The 16,327-nt window shown below is 42.8% G+C and overlaps 1 protein-coding gene across 4 annotated transcripts in view; it reads left to right on the top strand.

Moving 5' to 3' along the window:
• The window catches only part of pola1 (polymerase (DNA directed), alpha 1), a 145,323-nt gene that overhangs the window by 31,073 nt on the left and 97,923 nt on the right, over positions 1–16,327 (top strand). For all 4 annotated transcript variants that reach the window (XM_064334069.1, XM_064334071.1, XM_064334070.1 and 1 more), the window contains exons 20-26: positions 1,107–1,282; positions 1,611–1,740; positions 4,351–4,470; positions 5,258–5,357; positions 5,572–5,696; positions 5,816–5,965; positions 7,265–7,387. In XM_064334069.1, coding sequence (XP_064190139.1) covers positions 1,107–1,282; positions 1,611–1,740; positions 4,351–4,470; positions 5,258–5,357; positions 5,572–5,696; positions 5,816–5,965; positions 7,265–7,387 — 924 coding nt within the window. The remainder of the gene's footprint in view (positions 1–1,106; positions 1,283–1,610; positions 1,741–4,350; positions 4,471–5,257; positions 5,358–5,571; positions 5,697–5,815; positions 5,966–7,264; positions 7,388–16,327) is intronic.

Raw genomic sequence — 16,327 nt, 5'->3', positions numbered from 1 at the left:
CCATGGTGATTTTCACACTTTCTCTATTTTATGTGCTATTTGCACAAGAGGCATTGAAGAAACACAATGAGCAAAGTATTAAATATGTCCGTTCTGTATTTTTGGAGAAATATGCGTTTTAAATTCATCGTCCCATTTTCAACCGGTTGAGAAAGTTGTCATTTTTCTACGTCACGAATACAGTAACCACTCCTATTTCCACGCCCCGTAAAGCAATCTGACAGGACACACTGTCCTGCTGTCCAGACAATGCAAATATTTGACTAACGTTAGGTTCACTTAAATTAGAGTTCCTTTAGATTATTTCTGGTTATATTCATTTAGCTAGCTAGCTAACGTTAGCTAGCTAGGAGGTTTGCTTTCATAAGGCAATGTTATCGATAACGTTAGCTTGCTAGTTCGCTTTTATGAGGACGTTAGAGTTGTGCTTTTATCTTAACTTGGCTAGCTAGATAGCAAAAATTGTAACTGGATACAAGTCAACGTCCTTACCTTAGCTATCTATCGATACTTGATATACTACTAAGCTAGCTAGCTTGTGAAAATTCAGTCTCCCAAAGAGAGCGCGTATCATGGGGGTAGCTATGGTAACGGGGAACGGTCTGTCAATCATAGCTAACTGACAGTTCTCATTACCACGCCCAGACGGTTCGGGTGAATTTTTATAGTGGGAAATTTAGGCTTAGAAAAATACGTTTTAAAGTACATTGAAATGACTGAAGAATAAAAAAATTATGCACATTTGTTTTGTTGTTGCCTGAAGACAACTGGGAAGTGTCACGTTCAACCACCATGGTACTCCTTTAAGCACTGTGTCGGGGTTTATGGGGCATTAAGGGTAAGACAGGTTAGGGGACAGGTTTGCAGTCTGTCAGAACTTTTTTAAAAGTGAAGCAGTATAGGACTAGGTGTCTAATTATTTGTTAATTAAATTCAGAGGAATCAGGCTGGATCTGTACAGTATAAATTATGCATACAAGTGCATGCGCACACACGTACATGAGCACACTCGCATGCATGCGCACAAACAGTTTTTCTCACACACATAAGCACAAACACGCACACAAAATCAAACAAGTACACTTACCATTACTGTGACGTTCCAGGGCCGCAGCAGTTTTGCAGAGAAGAGCGCCACCTGTGGCAGGATGGTGTGTGATGTGGAAATTTCAGCCAAGGAGCTGATCCGCTGTAAAAGCTACCACCTAACTGAGCTTGTGGCCCAGGTGCTGAAGGCCGAAAGAGTCAACATTCCTCAGGAGAACCTCAAGAACTTATACAGGTGAGGGTGTATATTCCCCAGGTCAGTGTGTTTACAGGTGAGGGTGTATATTCCCCAGGTCAGTGTGTTTACAGGTGAGGGCATATGTTCCCCAGGTGAATGTGTTTACAGGTGAGGGCAAATATTCCCCGGCTGAGTATGTCTATAGGTGAGGGCATATATTCCCTATATGAAGCAGTGTTCACAGGTATAAGAAGGATGAAGAACATATTTTTGATACCTCTGTTGTTCTTACTGTGCCAGGCATTTACTTGTCATGTGCCAAATGATGCCAGCTTGTGATTGGTTATCCTGTCTGATTGACTGTATTTCTCTACCTCCCCCACAGTGACTCTCCTCACCTGCTGCACCTGTTGGAGCTCAACTGGATGGATGCCAAGTTCATCCTGCAGATCATGTGTGAGCTCAATGTGTTGCCACTGGCACTACAGATCACGAACATCGCTGGCAATGTTATGGTGAGTGCTACAGCTGTCCTGCATACACCTTTTCAACTCGCCTGTCCTTCTTCTTGCCTACATCTGTACCTGCCCCACACCTGAGCTATATCTGTACCTGCTTCATACCTAAACTATACCTGTAATTTGCTCACACCCTAGCTACACCTGCACCTGTCCATCACCTGAATTGTACCTTCCAAGCTTTATTTAAACCTTGGAGAAGCATTCAGGGAGAGCCCCTCATTTACAGTACTGTAGTTACAACAAAAAGAATAAAGAGAAGAACACCAGGTAAGACTATAATCAAAGAACAAATACTTAAAACATTACATTACATTACAGGCATTTAGCAGACGCTCTTATCCAGAACGACTTACACAACTTTTACATAGCATTTTACATTGTATCTATTTATATAGCTGGATATATACTGAAGCAATTCCGGTTAAGTACCTTGCTCAAGGGTACAACGGCAGTGTCCTTACCCGGGCATCGAACCTGCGACCTTCCGGTTACAAGCCCAGTTCCTTACACACTGTGCTACACTCCGTCCTACATTAGTTAAAAAGAAATTAAAAATCTTTGTTAAAAAGATTGCACAATAAATAAATATAAAGCAGTAATAAAACATCATTAATTAATGAAAACAATTACAAGTAAAATCAATAAGATTCAATATTAGGCTCTAGAAGTGTCTTAAAATCTGCAAGTAGTCCAATTGAATTGATTGCATACATCTTTCGATGCTCCTGAACACAACATCAGTGATAGAACCTGGGGTCATTGGGTGTTTCGGGTCTTTCAACATCAGACACCCTCTTCTAGGTGACCCAGCCATGGTTGGTCAGACCACGACTTGTGTTCAGGTGGACCCTCCCCATGGACCCTCCTCTCCTGATCCAGAGCCATCTCGAGGCCTTCTCCACTGCCTCTGTGATGTTCTTGATTCTTCTCCTCCCCATTCCAGTGATGCCCAGTGCACTCAAGGCTTTGTAGAGTGATTGCCCCACAAAACCTCTACAGCCAACCTTAATAGATATACACTTAGCCCTCCAGCCCTGCTTACGGCAGTCGATGACAAGGTCTTCGTACTTGGCCCTTTTCCTCTCATGGGCTTCCTCCAGGCGGTCGTACCACGGCACTGTTGGCTCCAAAAGAATGATGTTTTTGATCGCTTCTGACACCAGGAGGATGTCTGGCCTTAGGGTGATTGTGGCAATGTGCCGTGGAAACTTCAGCTGTTTCTCCAGGTCCACCGAAAGCTGCCAATCTTGCGCAGTTGCCAGGATTCCTACAGGCTTCTTAGTTCTGGTGGGCAGCCGCTCTCCAGCCTTCACAAAGGTGATCGTCTGGGTGGTTGAGCGTGCTCGTCTGCAGCTGCTGAATCCCATGCTGATGGCTTCCACAATAGGTTTCAGCACCTGGTCCTGGCGCCAGGTGTACCAGCCCTGCCCTAGAGATTTTGGACAGCAGCTCAAGATGTGCTCCAAGTTCCCTCTGCCTGGGCATTGCGGGCAGTCCGGAGACTCCACTTTGCCCTAGCTAAAGAGGTTCGATGGGCTGGGCAGGACGTCGCACACCGCCTGGATTAGGAACTTGAAATGTTTGTTGTTGTTTTTCCCCCCAAATCCTTTCAAGTATGAGGGGCATAAAAACAAAAAGCAGTGTGTCTTAGGATAGACTTGGTCTTGGGGACCTGGAAAACAGGCCAGTCTTGTGAGTGTGTGTGTGACAATTGCCAGTGTTCCAATTCAAAAGTGAAGAGAAATAAGTTTTCATCTATAAAGCCTGCCAGCATATATGAAAACAGTGCTGATCATGCCTGACATAAGGAGAGGGCCATAAAAATGTTTCAGACTGATGTGTACCACATTTATCATCTGTAATGAATGTTATTGCTGAGTGGTAAATTACATCGAAAGGTTTAAGGGTGGCAATGATTGCATGCCTGTAAATAATGTCTCCATAGTCTCAAACAGAAAAATTGCTTGAGTTACTTTTTCTGCAAAATTCTGGAATGGATATTATATTTCTATATGGAAAGCCCAATTTTAACCTCAATTTCCTTGCAAGATTATTATCCATGGACTTTTAAGTTAAGTTTGTCATCTATCCAAATGCCTAGATATTTATAATGGGGGACATTTATAATAGGAAACATTTTATCTTATAGTTCCATCTAAAGAGTAAATGTGGAAATTATCTTTTTTTTCTCTCAGGAGTACCACATATGTTTTGTTTTCTCTGTATTCAGAGAAAGTTTAAGATTTTCAAGATGCTCTTGAAGAGTAATGAAAGAATGTTGTAACTTGCTGGCAGTAGACTGTATGGATTCAGCACCACAAAATAGAACATCATCCGCATATAAATGAGTTTTACAGAAAGTCAGGGCTGGCAGTGTCATTGATATCAACAATAAACAATACAGGCCCCAAGTCTGATCCCTGTGGTACAGCTTTAGTGATATGTAAAAACAGGGATTTTACTGAAATTAGTTAGAGAGGTAGCTTTGGAACCATAAGCAAGCCTCAGCGTTTAAGCCAATGCAGTGTACCTGCACCTGGTCCTATGAACCGTATCCATAAAGGTCCCTTCCTGAGATAAAATGTTACATGGTCCTATCCACAGTCCCGCACCCTAATGGGAGGTCGCTCTGAGAGGAATGAGTACCTGCTGCTCCATGCCTTCCATGAGAAGAACTACATTGTGCCTGACAAGCAGTTCTTCAAGAAGCCCCAACAAGACCTGGTACAGTCTGCTAGTATACGCTGATATTTGGTCACCCCTGAGGCTCCTACAGCACCCTATGACACACCTAACACTTGTGCAGCACATTCACTGACACACCTGAGGCTTATTCAGCACACTAACTGACACTTGAGGCTCTTTCAGTACACTCACTGACACAGCTGAGGCTTATTCAGCATCTAACTGACACACTTGAGGCTCTTTCAGTACACTCACTGACACAGCTGAGGCTTATTCAGCACACTAACTGATACATTTGAGGGTCTTTCAGTATACTCACTAACATCTGAGACACATTCCGTACCCTCGCTGACACACCTAAGGCTCCTCATTCATTATACTCACTGAAACACCTGAGGCTTATTCAGTACATTGACTGACACGCCTGACACACAGAACAAGCACTAACGTGTGTCTATTTTAATACAGTAGGCCACTGATATATCACACATGGTCAGCATCAAGCTCACACAGGATAAATAAGTGTTGTTGCAAGCATACACAGATCTTTGCAGAGCAGGTAGCAGTCAAACGTTTTAAAATAAATACATTTTTACATTGTAGTCATTTATTAGATGCTCCTATCCAGAGCAATACTGCATACATGCTTTAGATAGCATGAATTTATGCAGCTGTATATTTACTGAAGCGATTCACGGTGTGCCTCACTCAGGGGAACAATGGCTCCCCCCCCACCCCCGGGAACCAAACAACTTTGGACTCATAAGTCCAGTTCCCTAACCAATATACTACACAGCCACCCATGAAAGTACTCTTTGTGCACCAGGGTGAGGATGAGGAGGACATGGACATGGGGAAGGGAAAGTCCCGGAAAGTGCGGAGGAAGGCGGCCTACGCTGGGGGACTGGTTCTGGACCCTAAAGTTGGTAAGTGGAGTGTGTGAGAAGGTGGGGTTTCACATGAATACAGAGAGGTCTCTTGGCACACTGGCAGCTGAATTGAGTTCTTGCCTTACCTGTCTGCATAGTCATGTGTCTAGTTTCAGGCTGTGTCTGTAGTTGTTGACTGTACCCTTAGTTCTGGGCGTTGCCTGTAGTTGCAGGCTGTCTGTAAGAGATGTCTGTGCCCCCCCCCCCCCAGGTTTCTATGATAAGTTCATCCTGCTGCTGGACTTCAACAGTCTGTACCCCTCAATCATTCAAGAGTTTAACATCTGCTTTACAACCGTGCAACGAGAAGTGCCAGGGACAAGAAAGCAAACCACGGTACATGTGCGTCTGTGGAAGTGTGCATGCGTGGGTATATGTGTGACTGTGCATGTGTGTGAGTGTGTATGCCTCTATCCCAGCTATGATTGGGGTCCTGCATGTGTGTGTATTACCAGGAGGAAAACTCTGAGGAGATCCCAGAGCTACCAGATCCAGACCTGGAGATGGGGATTCTGCCCAGAGAGATCCGCAAACTTGTGGAGAGGAGGAGACAAGTCAAACAGCTGATGAAGCAGCCGGACCTGCATCCTGATCTCTACCTGCAGGTAAACACACATGCACTCTGACCTCTACCTGCAGGTAAACCCACCTGCACCCTGTCAACTACCTGCAGGTAAACAGGACAACTTCCTGCAGATAAACCCACCTGCACCCTGAACACTACCTGCAGGTAAACACACATGCACCCTGACCTCTGCCTGTAGGTAAACACACGTGCACCCTGACCTCTGCCTGTAGGTAAACATATACTACATGACCAAAAGTATCTGGACACCCCTTGGTCTGGGGCTGTTTTTCATGGTTTGGGCTAGGCTCGTTAGTTCCTGTGAAGGCAAATCTTAATGCTACAGCATACAATCACATTCTAGATGATTTTTTTCTTCCCCAACAGTTTGGGGAAGGTCTTTTCCTGTTTCAGCATTCAGTGCTGCCGGGCACACAGTGTGATTCATATAGAAATGCTTTTGTCGAGAACGATGTAGAAGAACATGACTGGTCTGCACAGAGTCCTGACCTTAAGCCCATCTACCACCTTTGGAATCAATTGGAAAGCCAACTGTGAGCCAGGCCTAATCACCCAATCAGTGCCTGACCTAACTTTTGCTATTCTGGTTGTATGGAAGAAAATCCCTGCAGCAATGCTCCAACAATTATTATGAAGCCTTCCCAGAAACATAGAATTGTAGAAGAGTTGGAGCAGCAAAGGGTGGACAACTCCATATTAATGGCCAAAATTTTGGATATGATCGTGGATGTCAGGTGTCCACATACTTTTGGCCATATGGTGTACCCGCATGCAACATGCATCTACATCAGCATTTCCCAACCGGTGTGCTGCGGCACTCTGGTGTGCCGTCAGGCGAGGTCAGGTGTGCCGTGTGAAAAGTCCTTCAAAAATAATTTTTATGCTCAAATGAATTAAAAAACTTAAATGAACAAATCCCATTCACAAAAGCCAAAATAAATGTAATTAAAATGCTTATCGCTTAATTAAAACCAACAGAACATCGAGGCCTACGTGCGTGTGTGTGTGGAGGGGGGCAGCAGGGTGTTTATTTTTTATGCTTTTGAGAGTGGTGTGCCATGAGATTCTGTAAATTTGGAAAGTGTGCCACGGACGGAAAAAGGTTGGGAAAAACTGATCTACATGTAACTGCTAAACACGCCTCTACATGCTTTTACACGTAGCACTACACACAGTATCTGCCGGATAAACTTGTGTGCACTTGAGCCCATGGACAACACCTATACATTTATCTGCATACGCTTGTCAGTGCAAGAAAGCACAGCTTGTGAACACTGGCTGCCTCCGTGATGTGTTGCCTCCCTATCGTCCCTTGCAGTATGACATCAGGCAGAAGGCTCTGAAGCTGACAGCTAACAGCATGTACGGCTGCCTGGGGTTCTCTTTCAGCCGTTTCTACGCCAAACCACTCGCTGCGCTGGTCACCCACAAGGGCCGAGAGGTACTCGTGCGCACATGTCCTTTACATCACATGCACGTACAGTTGAGGCCAAAGTTTTTTTTTTTCATTGTCATAATTAGGAGTTAATTGTCTCCTGTGGCTGTTTAAGGGCCTGCCTTTAGAGCCATTGCCTTTTTGCCCTTGATACCATGGGGAAAATCCTAGCAACTCAGCCAAGAGCTCAGATAAAAAATTGTGGACCTCCACAAGAACGGTTCCTCCTTAGGAGCAATTTCCAAACAACTGAAGGTACCACAAGTAGCTGTTCCATCAATTGTATGCAAATATAAAAATCTTGGGACCACACACACTGCATCGATGGAATCATGAGGAAGGAGGATTATCTAGAAATACTGAAGCAGCACCTCATGACATGAGCTATAAAGTTAAAACTTGGTTGCAAATGGGTCTTCCAACAGGACAATGATCCTAATCATACCCCTGAAGTTGTAACAAAATGGCTTAAAGAAAACAAAGTGAAAGTATTGGAGTGGCTATCACAAAGCCCTGACCTGAATCCCATAGACCATTTGTGGACTGAGCTGAAAAAGTGTCCAAGCAAGGAGGCCCACAAACCTGACTGAGTTGCACCAGTTCTTTCAGGAGGAATGGGCAAAAATTCTGGCAAAGTATTGTGAGAAGCAATATAAAATATATATAAAATATATTGAGTTTTTAGCCTAGGTGTATGTAAACATTTGGCCTCAACTTTATGCACTGAACTGCACATGACCCATAGAGTACCACCTACTCGCACGCACACAGGCACACACACATGCGCATACACACGCGCACACTGCCTGCATGGAACACACCCACCCTCAGAACACACATGTACACTCCAGGATAAAAATGTAGTGATAGAATGTGGAGGAACAGCTGTGATCTCAGCTGACGGGCATGTTTGGGGGTTGGAGCGGTCTTAGTGATTTGATTAATGGGGGTGTGTGATATCTTGGTGCAGTTGTTGGATATTATTGAAGAGGTCATGCTGCTCTCAAAAATTACATCAGAACCTATTTTGGGTTGGAACAGGTTGTCTACCATCACAGCCAATAGATGGCAGCACAGCACCGTCGTTGTCCAGAGCAAAAGCTCAAGGCTCCGTTTCAGCCTGTGGCACACTGGGTTTGCATAGCAGAACAGGATTTTCCTTTTTACACACACACACACGGAAATTAGGATGCTGATCTGCCTTTAATTATCAGTGATTGCCTGATTGTCACTGAGTGCCATATGCATCATAGTGGTCTATGTTTTAGGCTTAATTGATTGACCAATTGTTAATTGACTGATTGTTCATTTATTCATGCTGCACCTGTAGATCATCTGTGCTGACCTGTTTATACATTTTTCATGGCACTCTGTGCTATAATTACGGAAGGACTGTTTAGTTGAGGGAATGAGTACTCGGCAGTAGATTCTTGAACATTTAGAATTGTTTTTCATTTTTCAAAATATAATTGCCATAGTAGTGGATCAAATCATGTATAGCCTGCAAGTGCTTAATATACACCCTCCCCCCACCCACCTACACATTCACTCCCAACGTTGTGTGTATGTGTGTGTCGCTGATATGATGTGAGGCAAGGCCCAGTCACAATAGGCCACATGGACCAATGAGCCGTGAGATCCTTTAGCAGGTAGCCCTCCTCTCGCTCTGCAATAGAAGGTGACATAGCCACCCCACAGAGATTAGTTTAAAGTTGTGCCTGCACCCTCGTGGAAAACGTGCTCTGCATTCTGGCCTTTTACAGCTGCCCATCCACAACTGCAGTGACCTGCCTGTAGGTGTGTGTGCTAGGATCTGTGAATTTTCACACATTCGCTGGGCCTGGGAGGTGGGAATGACAGTTAGTTTGTCGGGTTACGCTGCAGTGGAACTCCAGCTGACAGTGATAATGGACCGATTGAGTGGTCTTTGCAGCTCTGTCTTGTGTTTTGCTTAGCTTTGCTTTCAAGCAGTCTTTAGTGTTTGTTGGTAGGACAGATCAAGCCTAAATACACCACAGCCACAGGAGAAGTTTGCCTTCATCCCCCTCCTAGGTGTATTCGGCCAGTGATACGCCCACACACTTTCTTGACAAAAGGGTGAAAAGGTTTAACAGTATGATTTCCATTTATTGGTGTAGCCAGGTGATCTACCTAGCCAGCTGGCAAGCTGGCAAGCTAAGGTTAATTAATGTTGCGAACCCGCTACAAGACTACAACTACTGATTAATCACTTTCTCAAAACTTGTTCGCCCTGAACTGAAATATTTAATTTGTATCATCAAAGAAAGAGAAACATGATTTATCGAACATTCATCACGATTTACCGGATGGAGAAATAACTCCTTTGTGACACCTCTGCGAGGGAGGTGCGGCAGTCTCCGGAAACACCATTGTTTGCCTCATGGAAAGAGAGAGGGAGCATCCACACCTACGCAACAACAAACTAAAACAATGACAAAAGAAAGCAAAACCCAGTGATAGCTTTTCAGCTTGCCACTGGCCTCAACTGACTAAATTTTCAGCTGACCAGGTACTTTCTCTTATAGTGCTTTAATAAACGAAACGCAGACACTCTCTTGTTGTGTGCTCCCGGTCATAGCCCCAAATGATGGAGAGAAACACACCTTTAAGTATCTGGGCTGATTAGTTAGTGCAACCCAGGTGCATGTGCTCTCTCCGCCTGTCTGTTTTTCTGAGACCAATCCGCTTCCCTGGCGGACTGAATGCAGCAGACTGATTTCAATTCCATAGCATTTTATCAGCTAGCCTGCAAAGGCTATGGTGGCACAAGCAATTCTTATCAGACCTTCTGTATGGGGCTATTATTGTAGCAGAATTATTTGCAAATGCGTACATAAATCTGTAAATGCATACACAGATCTGTAAATGCGTACAGAATTATTTGCAAATGCGTACATCTGTAAATGCATACACAGATCTGTAAATGCGCACGTAAATCTGTAAATGTGTACACAGATCTGTAAATGCGTACATAATTCTGTAAATGCGTACACAGATCTGTAAATGTGTACATGAATCTGTAAATGCGTACACAGATCTGTAAATGCGTACACAGATCTGTAAATGCGTACGTAAATCTGTAAATGCGTACACAGAACTGTAAATGCGTACATAGATCTGTAAATGTCTATCATCAGTTACAACTCAGGCGGGCCTCTCAATCACGTGTTTTTTTACACGTGATTTTTGCTACATTTCTGCCACGGCAGAGATCTGCAAATGCTTGTGGCAATTTACAAATGTGTGTGGAGATTTCTAGGTTAACTACGACTCCCATGGTGCACTTCAACATGAAACATCCAATCGCAGAGTTTAAAATTATGTAACATGAACCGGTAACTGCGGGCAAGAGAGTTTATGGTGTTGCAAAAACTGAAAACAGAGTGGTCAATTGCACGCAAGGTTGAGTAATTAATTTCTTCTACTTAAGGGTAACGGATATTCTTAATTTGGCAATGAAGTCTAAAAATAAGGCTGAACCTATAGTTTCACCTGGGTTATGATGGCTGCTACATTGTTACATTATATCATATGTTATTATATTATAATATGTTATATTATGTTATATTATATGTTACATTGACATTGACAGGCCAGCTGTTTGGATCTTCGAACAACCCATGGGTAACGTTTGTTGTTTTTTTTTTTGTTTTTTTTTAAAATAAACGCAAGGTAACAAATTGATAATAGTGTATGTAAGCAATAGTATATATACACATTTGCAAATAATTCTGCTACAATAATAGCCCCATACTTCTGCATATGGGAAAGCCTACCTGCTGTTAATGGGTTGCTGAAGTGTTTCAAGAATTACATTTTTCAACGACAGCAAAGACGCCTGCGACAAATCATACTGCAGTTCAGTCCTATCTGAACTGAAGAGATCAAAATTTGCTTTGCGACAACTGACTCCATCACTGTAGGCATAGCTGTAGCCTATGCCACAGGTGCACCAGTTGATATTGCCCAGCCTATCCTGTCCTCGGTCAAGTTCTAGGCCTACATTGTCATCATTGTCAGATTCTGACAATGCCACTCATATGAATAAGCAGTTGTATTACCTGGTGCCTCGGTACTGTCAAATTCATCGGAATCATAGGGATTTGCAGCTATCACAACACGGGCGGGTAACGGGAACAAAACCTGTGACATCATGAAGAGCTAACCAATATGGCTGTGGACACTACACAAATTACAATACAAATTTTGGGAAAGTGTGCACAAATATAGACGACCTGAAATTGTCCATACATTACAGTTTCCCTGTAAGATTTCTAATGTTAATTAATCGTTTTATTGATGTTATGCTTCTTCCATAAGTTACTAGGTTGCCCAGTTGATTAAATAAAGAATGAACTGTCAGATAGTGTTACGCTAGCTTACCACAGGGTATTTCTCCAGAATCCTTCTTGTCAGTTGTCATTAATGTGTCTGTCAGTGTCTTGATAGAGTGCATGCTCAGTATTTCATTCTAGTTTGAAAGCTTGCTCTTGGCAATGCAGTTCAGTTTAGTTTGCCAGTTTCAAATGAGAGCTACAGAATGAAATGCATATAATGCTACATATGAGGGTTTATTTTAAGGTGCATATTGATTATTAGCCCCTGAATCACGGAGAGGCGGTGCACTGCTTTTGTTTTAATGCCTGTGGCAGGCATTCAACTGTTGTAATAATTCAAAATGGCGACCATTCGATAGTGACTCATAGGGCACAAGTATGTGTTCTAATGAACGGATCATGCACTTCAGCAAATTTTGCATCTCGGGAAAGTAAGTGATTTTATGTGAATTTCAGATATTTGTAATATTTTTAAAACTCTATTTTTAACATCTACTTGTTTTCATTGCGCCGGTACCATATGACTAACATGGTAACTCCTTTAATAATGACAGTCCATTTAACAAATTTGTAAAGGCTACATATCCATATATCAGGCAGTCCGGAGAGATGTTTTCCTTTTTATTTGAAGTGGCTACAAATTTATGTGATTATGTCAGACAGTTTAGGATTTATACCCATTTTTTATGAGAAATAGGGTATAGATTTGGGTAATGGGGCACAATGCTGCATGAGAGGATTGAAAGTTAACTTGTTTTTCAGCTTTCAATGCTGGACAAAGTCTTCCAAAGCTTGAGAATCCTGAAACCAAACACTGGTTTTAGAATTATTAAAATTTTGACCACAGCGTTACAAGTTATTTGGTATTCTGTAGGGTTGCTTTCAGCAAGCAACAAGTTAATTCGCCATGGGCCACACTATATGTCTGTGGTTAGCTGGTTAGTGTGGTTAGACGAGTCTTTAAGGGTGAGAACAGCCTGTCCTTAATTGGTATGATCACCAGGCTGCGTGCTTGTGGTCACAGTTGCTAGACTTGGCCGTTGGGATAGCGATTGAAGTATGAAGCATTTGGTTAATGGATATCGTCCTTGGTCTGCGGCCCTGCTGGAGCCATGACTGGCTGCTGTGGGCTTGTTTGATGTCTGGGTGGGACAGGCACATCTTTTGGTGCTCCTGTTTGCCCTTTACCCTCCCTCTCCTGGATCCCTGGGTGCTGACACTGTGGCTGCACAATATATCACCCTTCCAATGTCCCGTTTATAAATAGAGCTGGCAGCGCCTTTCTGAGAAGGGTGCTAAACACCTCGCAGCCTTGGCGTAAATGAAACGAGCAGGCGCTTGGCCGGATGGCGCTTTAGGGGAAGTGGCGAAGGACGCAGAGGGGGTACTGGTGAGCGCGTGTGAGCTTCATACAGGGGTATGAGCAGAATCTCCCTTTATTTGCTATTGGCACTGAACCTGTCTGTGATCTCAAAGGTTGTCTTCACCCAAAAAGCTCATTTTCCATTCTGTCTCCCTTTCCATAAGCAGTGCACAAAACATTCTCTCAAATTGACAGATTGCTTAAAGCAGTCCTGGAAGAGATGCAGACATGCATGCATAACATTCTGCATTAGAGTTTTATTTTGCTCATTTGGGTTGAGCTGGTTACAATTCAGTGAGTTTGGTCATCTTGAGGGGTAGAACAGTTAGACCACTGAGTGGTAGGCCAGTTAAACCACTGTGGCTTCAGACGGGTAGACCACTGTGGAGTAGGCCAATTAGAACATTGCTTACTGGGCAAAGATGCCCTTAGAACTGACAGACCCGGGTTCAAATACACCCTAAGACTGAAGTACATCTCTAACTCATTACGCTGCTTGCTGGCCAACTAAAAATACAACATTTAAACTATTACTTTTGCATCCGTAAAATCTTTGTGGGAAACTAATTTTCTTTTCTGAAATCCAAGTACACGCACACTTTTCACAGTTCTGCTTTCTGCATTTTCATTGTGTTTTATGTTAGCTACCTTGCTGATGAGACAACACATCGAGTGTATAACGTTACCAGTGTTGCCATATTTGGGCTCCTTTCGATTACGTTGGGCGGGGAAAAATAGCGTTGGGCGGGTAGATGAAATTTGGGCTACTTTTGTCAAAATTAGGCGGGTTTTTGAAAATATTATGAAAACAATATTACCAAAGGAGTAGTACAGAAAATGTTGGTAATGTTTCTCTGATACAGTTTACTGTCGGTAGATTTCCTTAGCGGTATTAGCGGAATGCATAACACGCAATTCCTTGCGCCCACACCCGCCAGCTCCCCCCCCCCCCCCCCCCACCCCGTCAACAGCATCCAACAGCACCCCAACCCCCCTAATGGTCGGTCGACCGCAGCCCACCCTAATACAGCAGGATAAAACCAGCAATGTTTATGATTTGGCCTGGTTTTTATTGAATTGGGCGGGTTTTACGTTGTGAATGGGCTGGAAACTGTCAATCTGATCTGGCAATACTGAACATTACTACGCATACAGGCGCCTTCAAAATTGTTCTCTAACATCTGCGTTACGATTCGATCTGGTTTGCAACTTTACCGGTCGTATAGAAACTGCTGAAAGATAATGATTTCACACCAGGTATGTCCTGTTTCTTTAACTCAAAAGAAGGTTCACGTTAACCGCCGCCCGTTCTCATACCTACTTCTTAAATAGGGTAGGCTACTGCTAGCTTTAACCCTGCAATGCCACATTTACTAATTTGTTAGCTAGCCCTATACAGCCTCTACCGACATAAAACAATTAGTAAGTCTGTCATGTGCAATAACCCATTAAAAACACTTCCATTTAAAATACGACCTGCACTTTTATTTCTTTCTAACATTGATTTCTAACATCTTCGTTGAAATTCGGTCCAGTAGGTAACGTTACCGGTCATATAGAAACTGCGCTAAGATAATGATTTCACGGCAGGTATGTCCAGTTTCTTTAACATTCACCGCTAAGTGACTTGTAACAATTTAGGAAACATTTGATAGCACTGCTTTGGAATACTGCTTCTTTAATTTGTGTGAGGTAAGATAGCCTATATTGTTTGTAGTACAGTAACTTGGCGTCATCTTTATATCAATATGTTTAATGGCAGGGCTAGATTTTGGCAGTCTGAATGAATAACTTGTAGACAGTGCTTTGTATGTGTGAGTAACTTGGCATTTTTGTACGTTGAAAGTGTGTTTTTCGTCAGATTGGGATGGCAGGTATGCCATCCAGCCAAGCTACGTCTTGGTGTGGCATGCCCCATATACCTATACAGCACTGAGAGTTTGGCACTTTTCAGGGTTCCCCACAGAAATAACCACAACAGCCACAGACTGTCAGCCCTTAACATTAATTTCTGTAAATTCTGACCCCATTTCAACAGACAGAATTCATAAACAACTTTACATCCCCACAAAATTAAAGCCCCCAGAGATTTTGTGTTTTCTTCTCCTTTTTATTGGTGCCAGAAATGCTCCTAGCCCACAAAGAATATGTCTCCCATTGGACATTTAACCGACACCAGCCAATCCTTCACCAGCCAATCAAAATGTCACATACACACGCAAAATGGACATATCTTTTTACCCAAAAAAATGACTAGTCTCTACAGCTAGTCAGTTTGTGGCTCAGTGGTAATGTCACGGTAATGTCACAGGTTCAAATCCTACCTGGAGCAAATTTCTTATGGTACATGCCTGCCCACTCATAATTATCTGTTGTTTTTCAGCTACTGCTTTTGCACTACATCTACCTGCCGTTCACCAAACGTATAGACATACTTACTTCACTTAACTGCCTACAATATTGCCAGGCTATATGGATACAACCGGAGCTCAGCTGTGCTTACTAATCTGTCTTCTTTAAAACCACCAACACATTTCACCAAGAAAATTCACGCTTTTAGACGGTTACTTAACAGTGGCGCGCTGCCAATGTAATTGACTGCGAAGTACAAGGTCGGATGATCGAATCCCACCTCGCCCTCAGGCAGATCTTTTCATTTCTTAAACTAACATTTTCTTACACTTATATTGCTCACTAATAATTGTCTATTGCTTTTGAACTATTGCTTTTGCACTTATCAAAATATCAGAATCTTCAATGCAGATGTTTACCAAAAGTCACTCACGGCCAGCCATATGCATTTCATGACAGCAAATGTATTGATTTTCTTAAAGTTACACCAGCTGACCACTGTGGCATTTCTACTAACTACATTTCTTCACTTGGCTACTGTAGAAAACGTTCTTATCAGCGTATGAACTGTCTGCAACACCCCATTGAAACATTACATTTAAAAATATGACTCATTCATAATTATAACTACTAGTACTGAATGTGAGAAGTATATTTGTACAACAGTTTCCCTGCGCAATTTCACGCATTGCTTCAACCACTAATTACACGAGTCACTAGTAATAGCGTCTGTCTTATGTATCATTCAATAAGGAAACTCATCTTGCACATGGTCATTTTATTTTCTTTGCACTATAGTCTGTGATTATATCAGACTTCACCTACATGCCCATTCTACTAACGATGTATTGTTTCAACTACTCAGTTTCATAA

The sequence above is a fragment of the Anguilla rostrata genome, chromosome 4 (assembly GCF_018555375.3).
Source record: "Anguilla rostrata isolate EN2019 chromosome 4, ASM1855537v3, whole genome shotgun sequence".
Classification (NCBI taxonomy): Eukaryota; Metazoa; Chordata; class Actinopteri; order Anguilliformes; family Anguillidae; genus Anguilla; species Anguilla rostrata.
The sequence above is the reverse complement of the archived record's forward strand: the minus strand, read 5'-3'. Positions and strand labels throughout refer to the sequence as shown.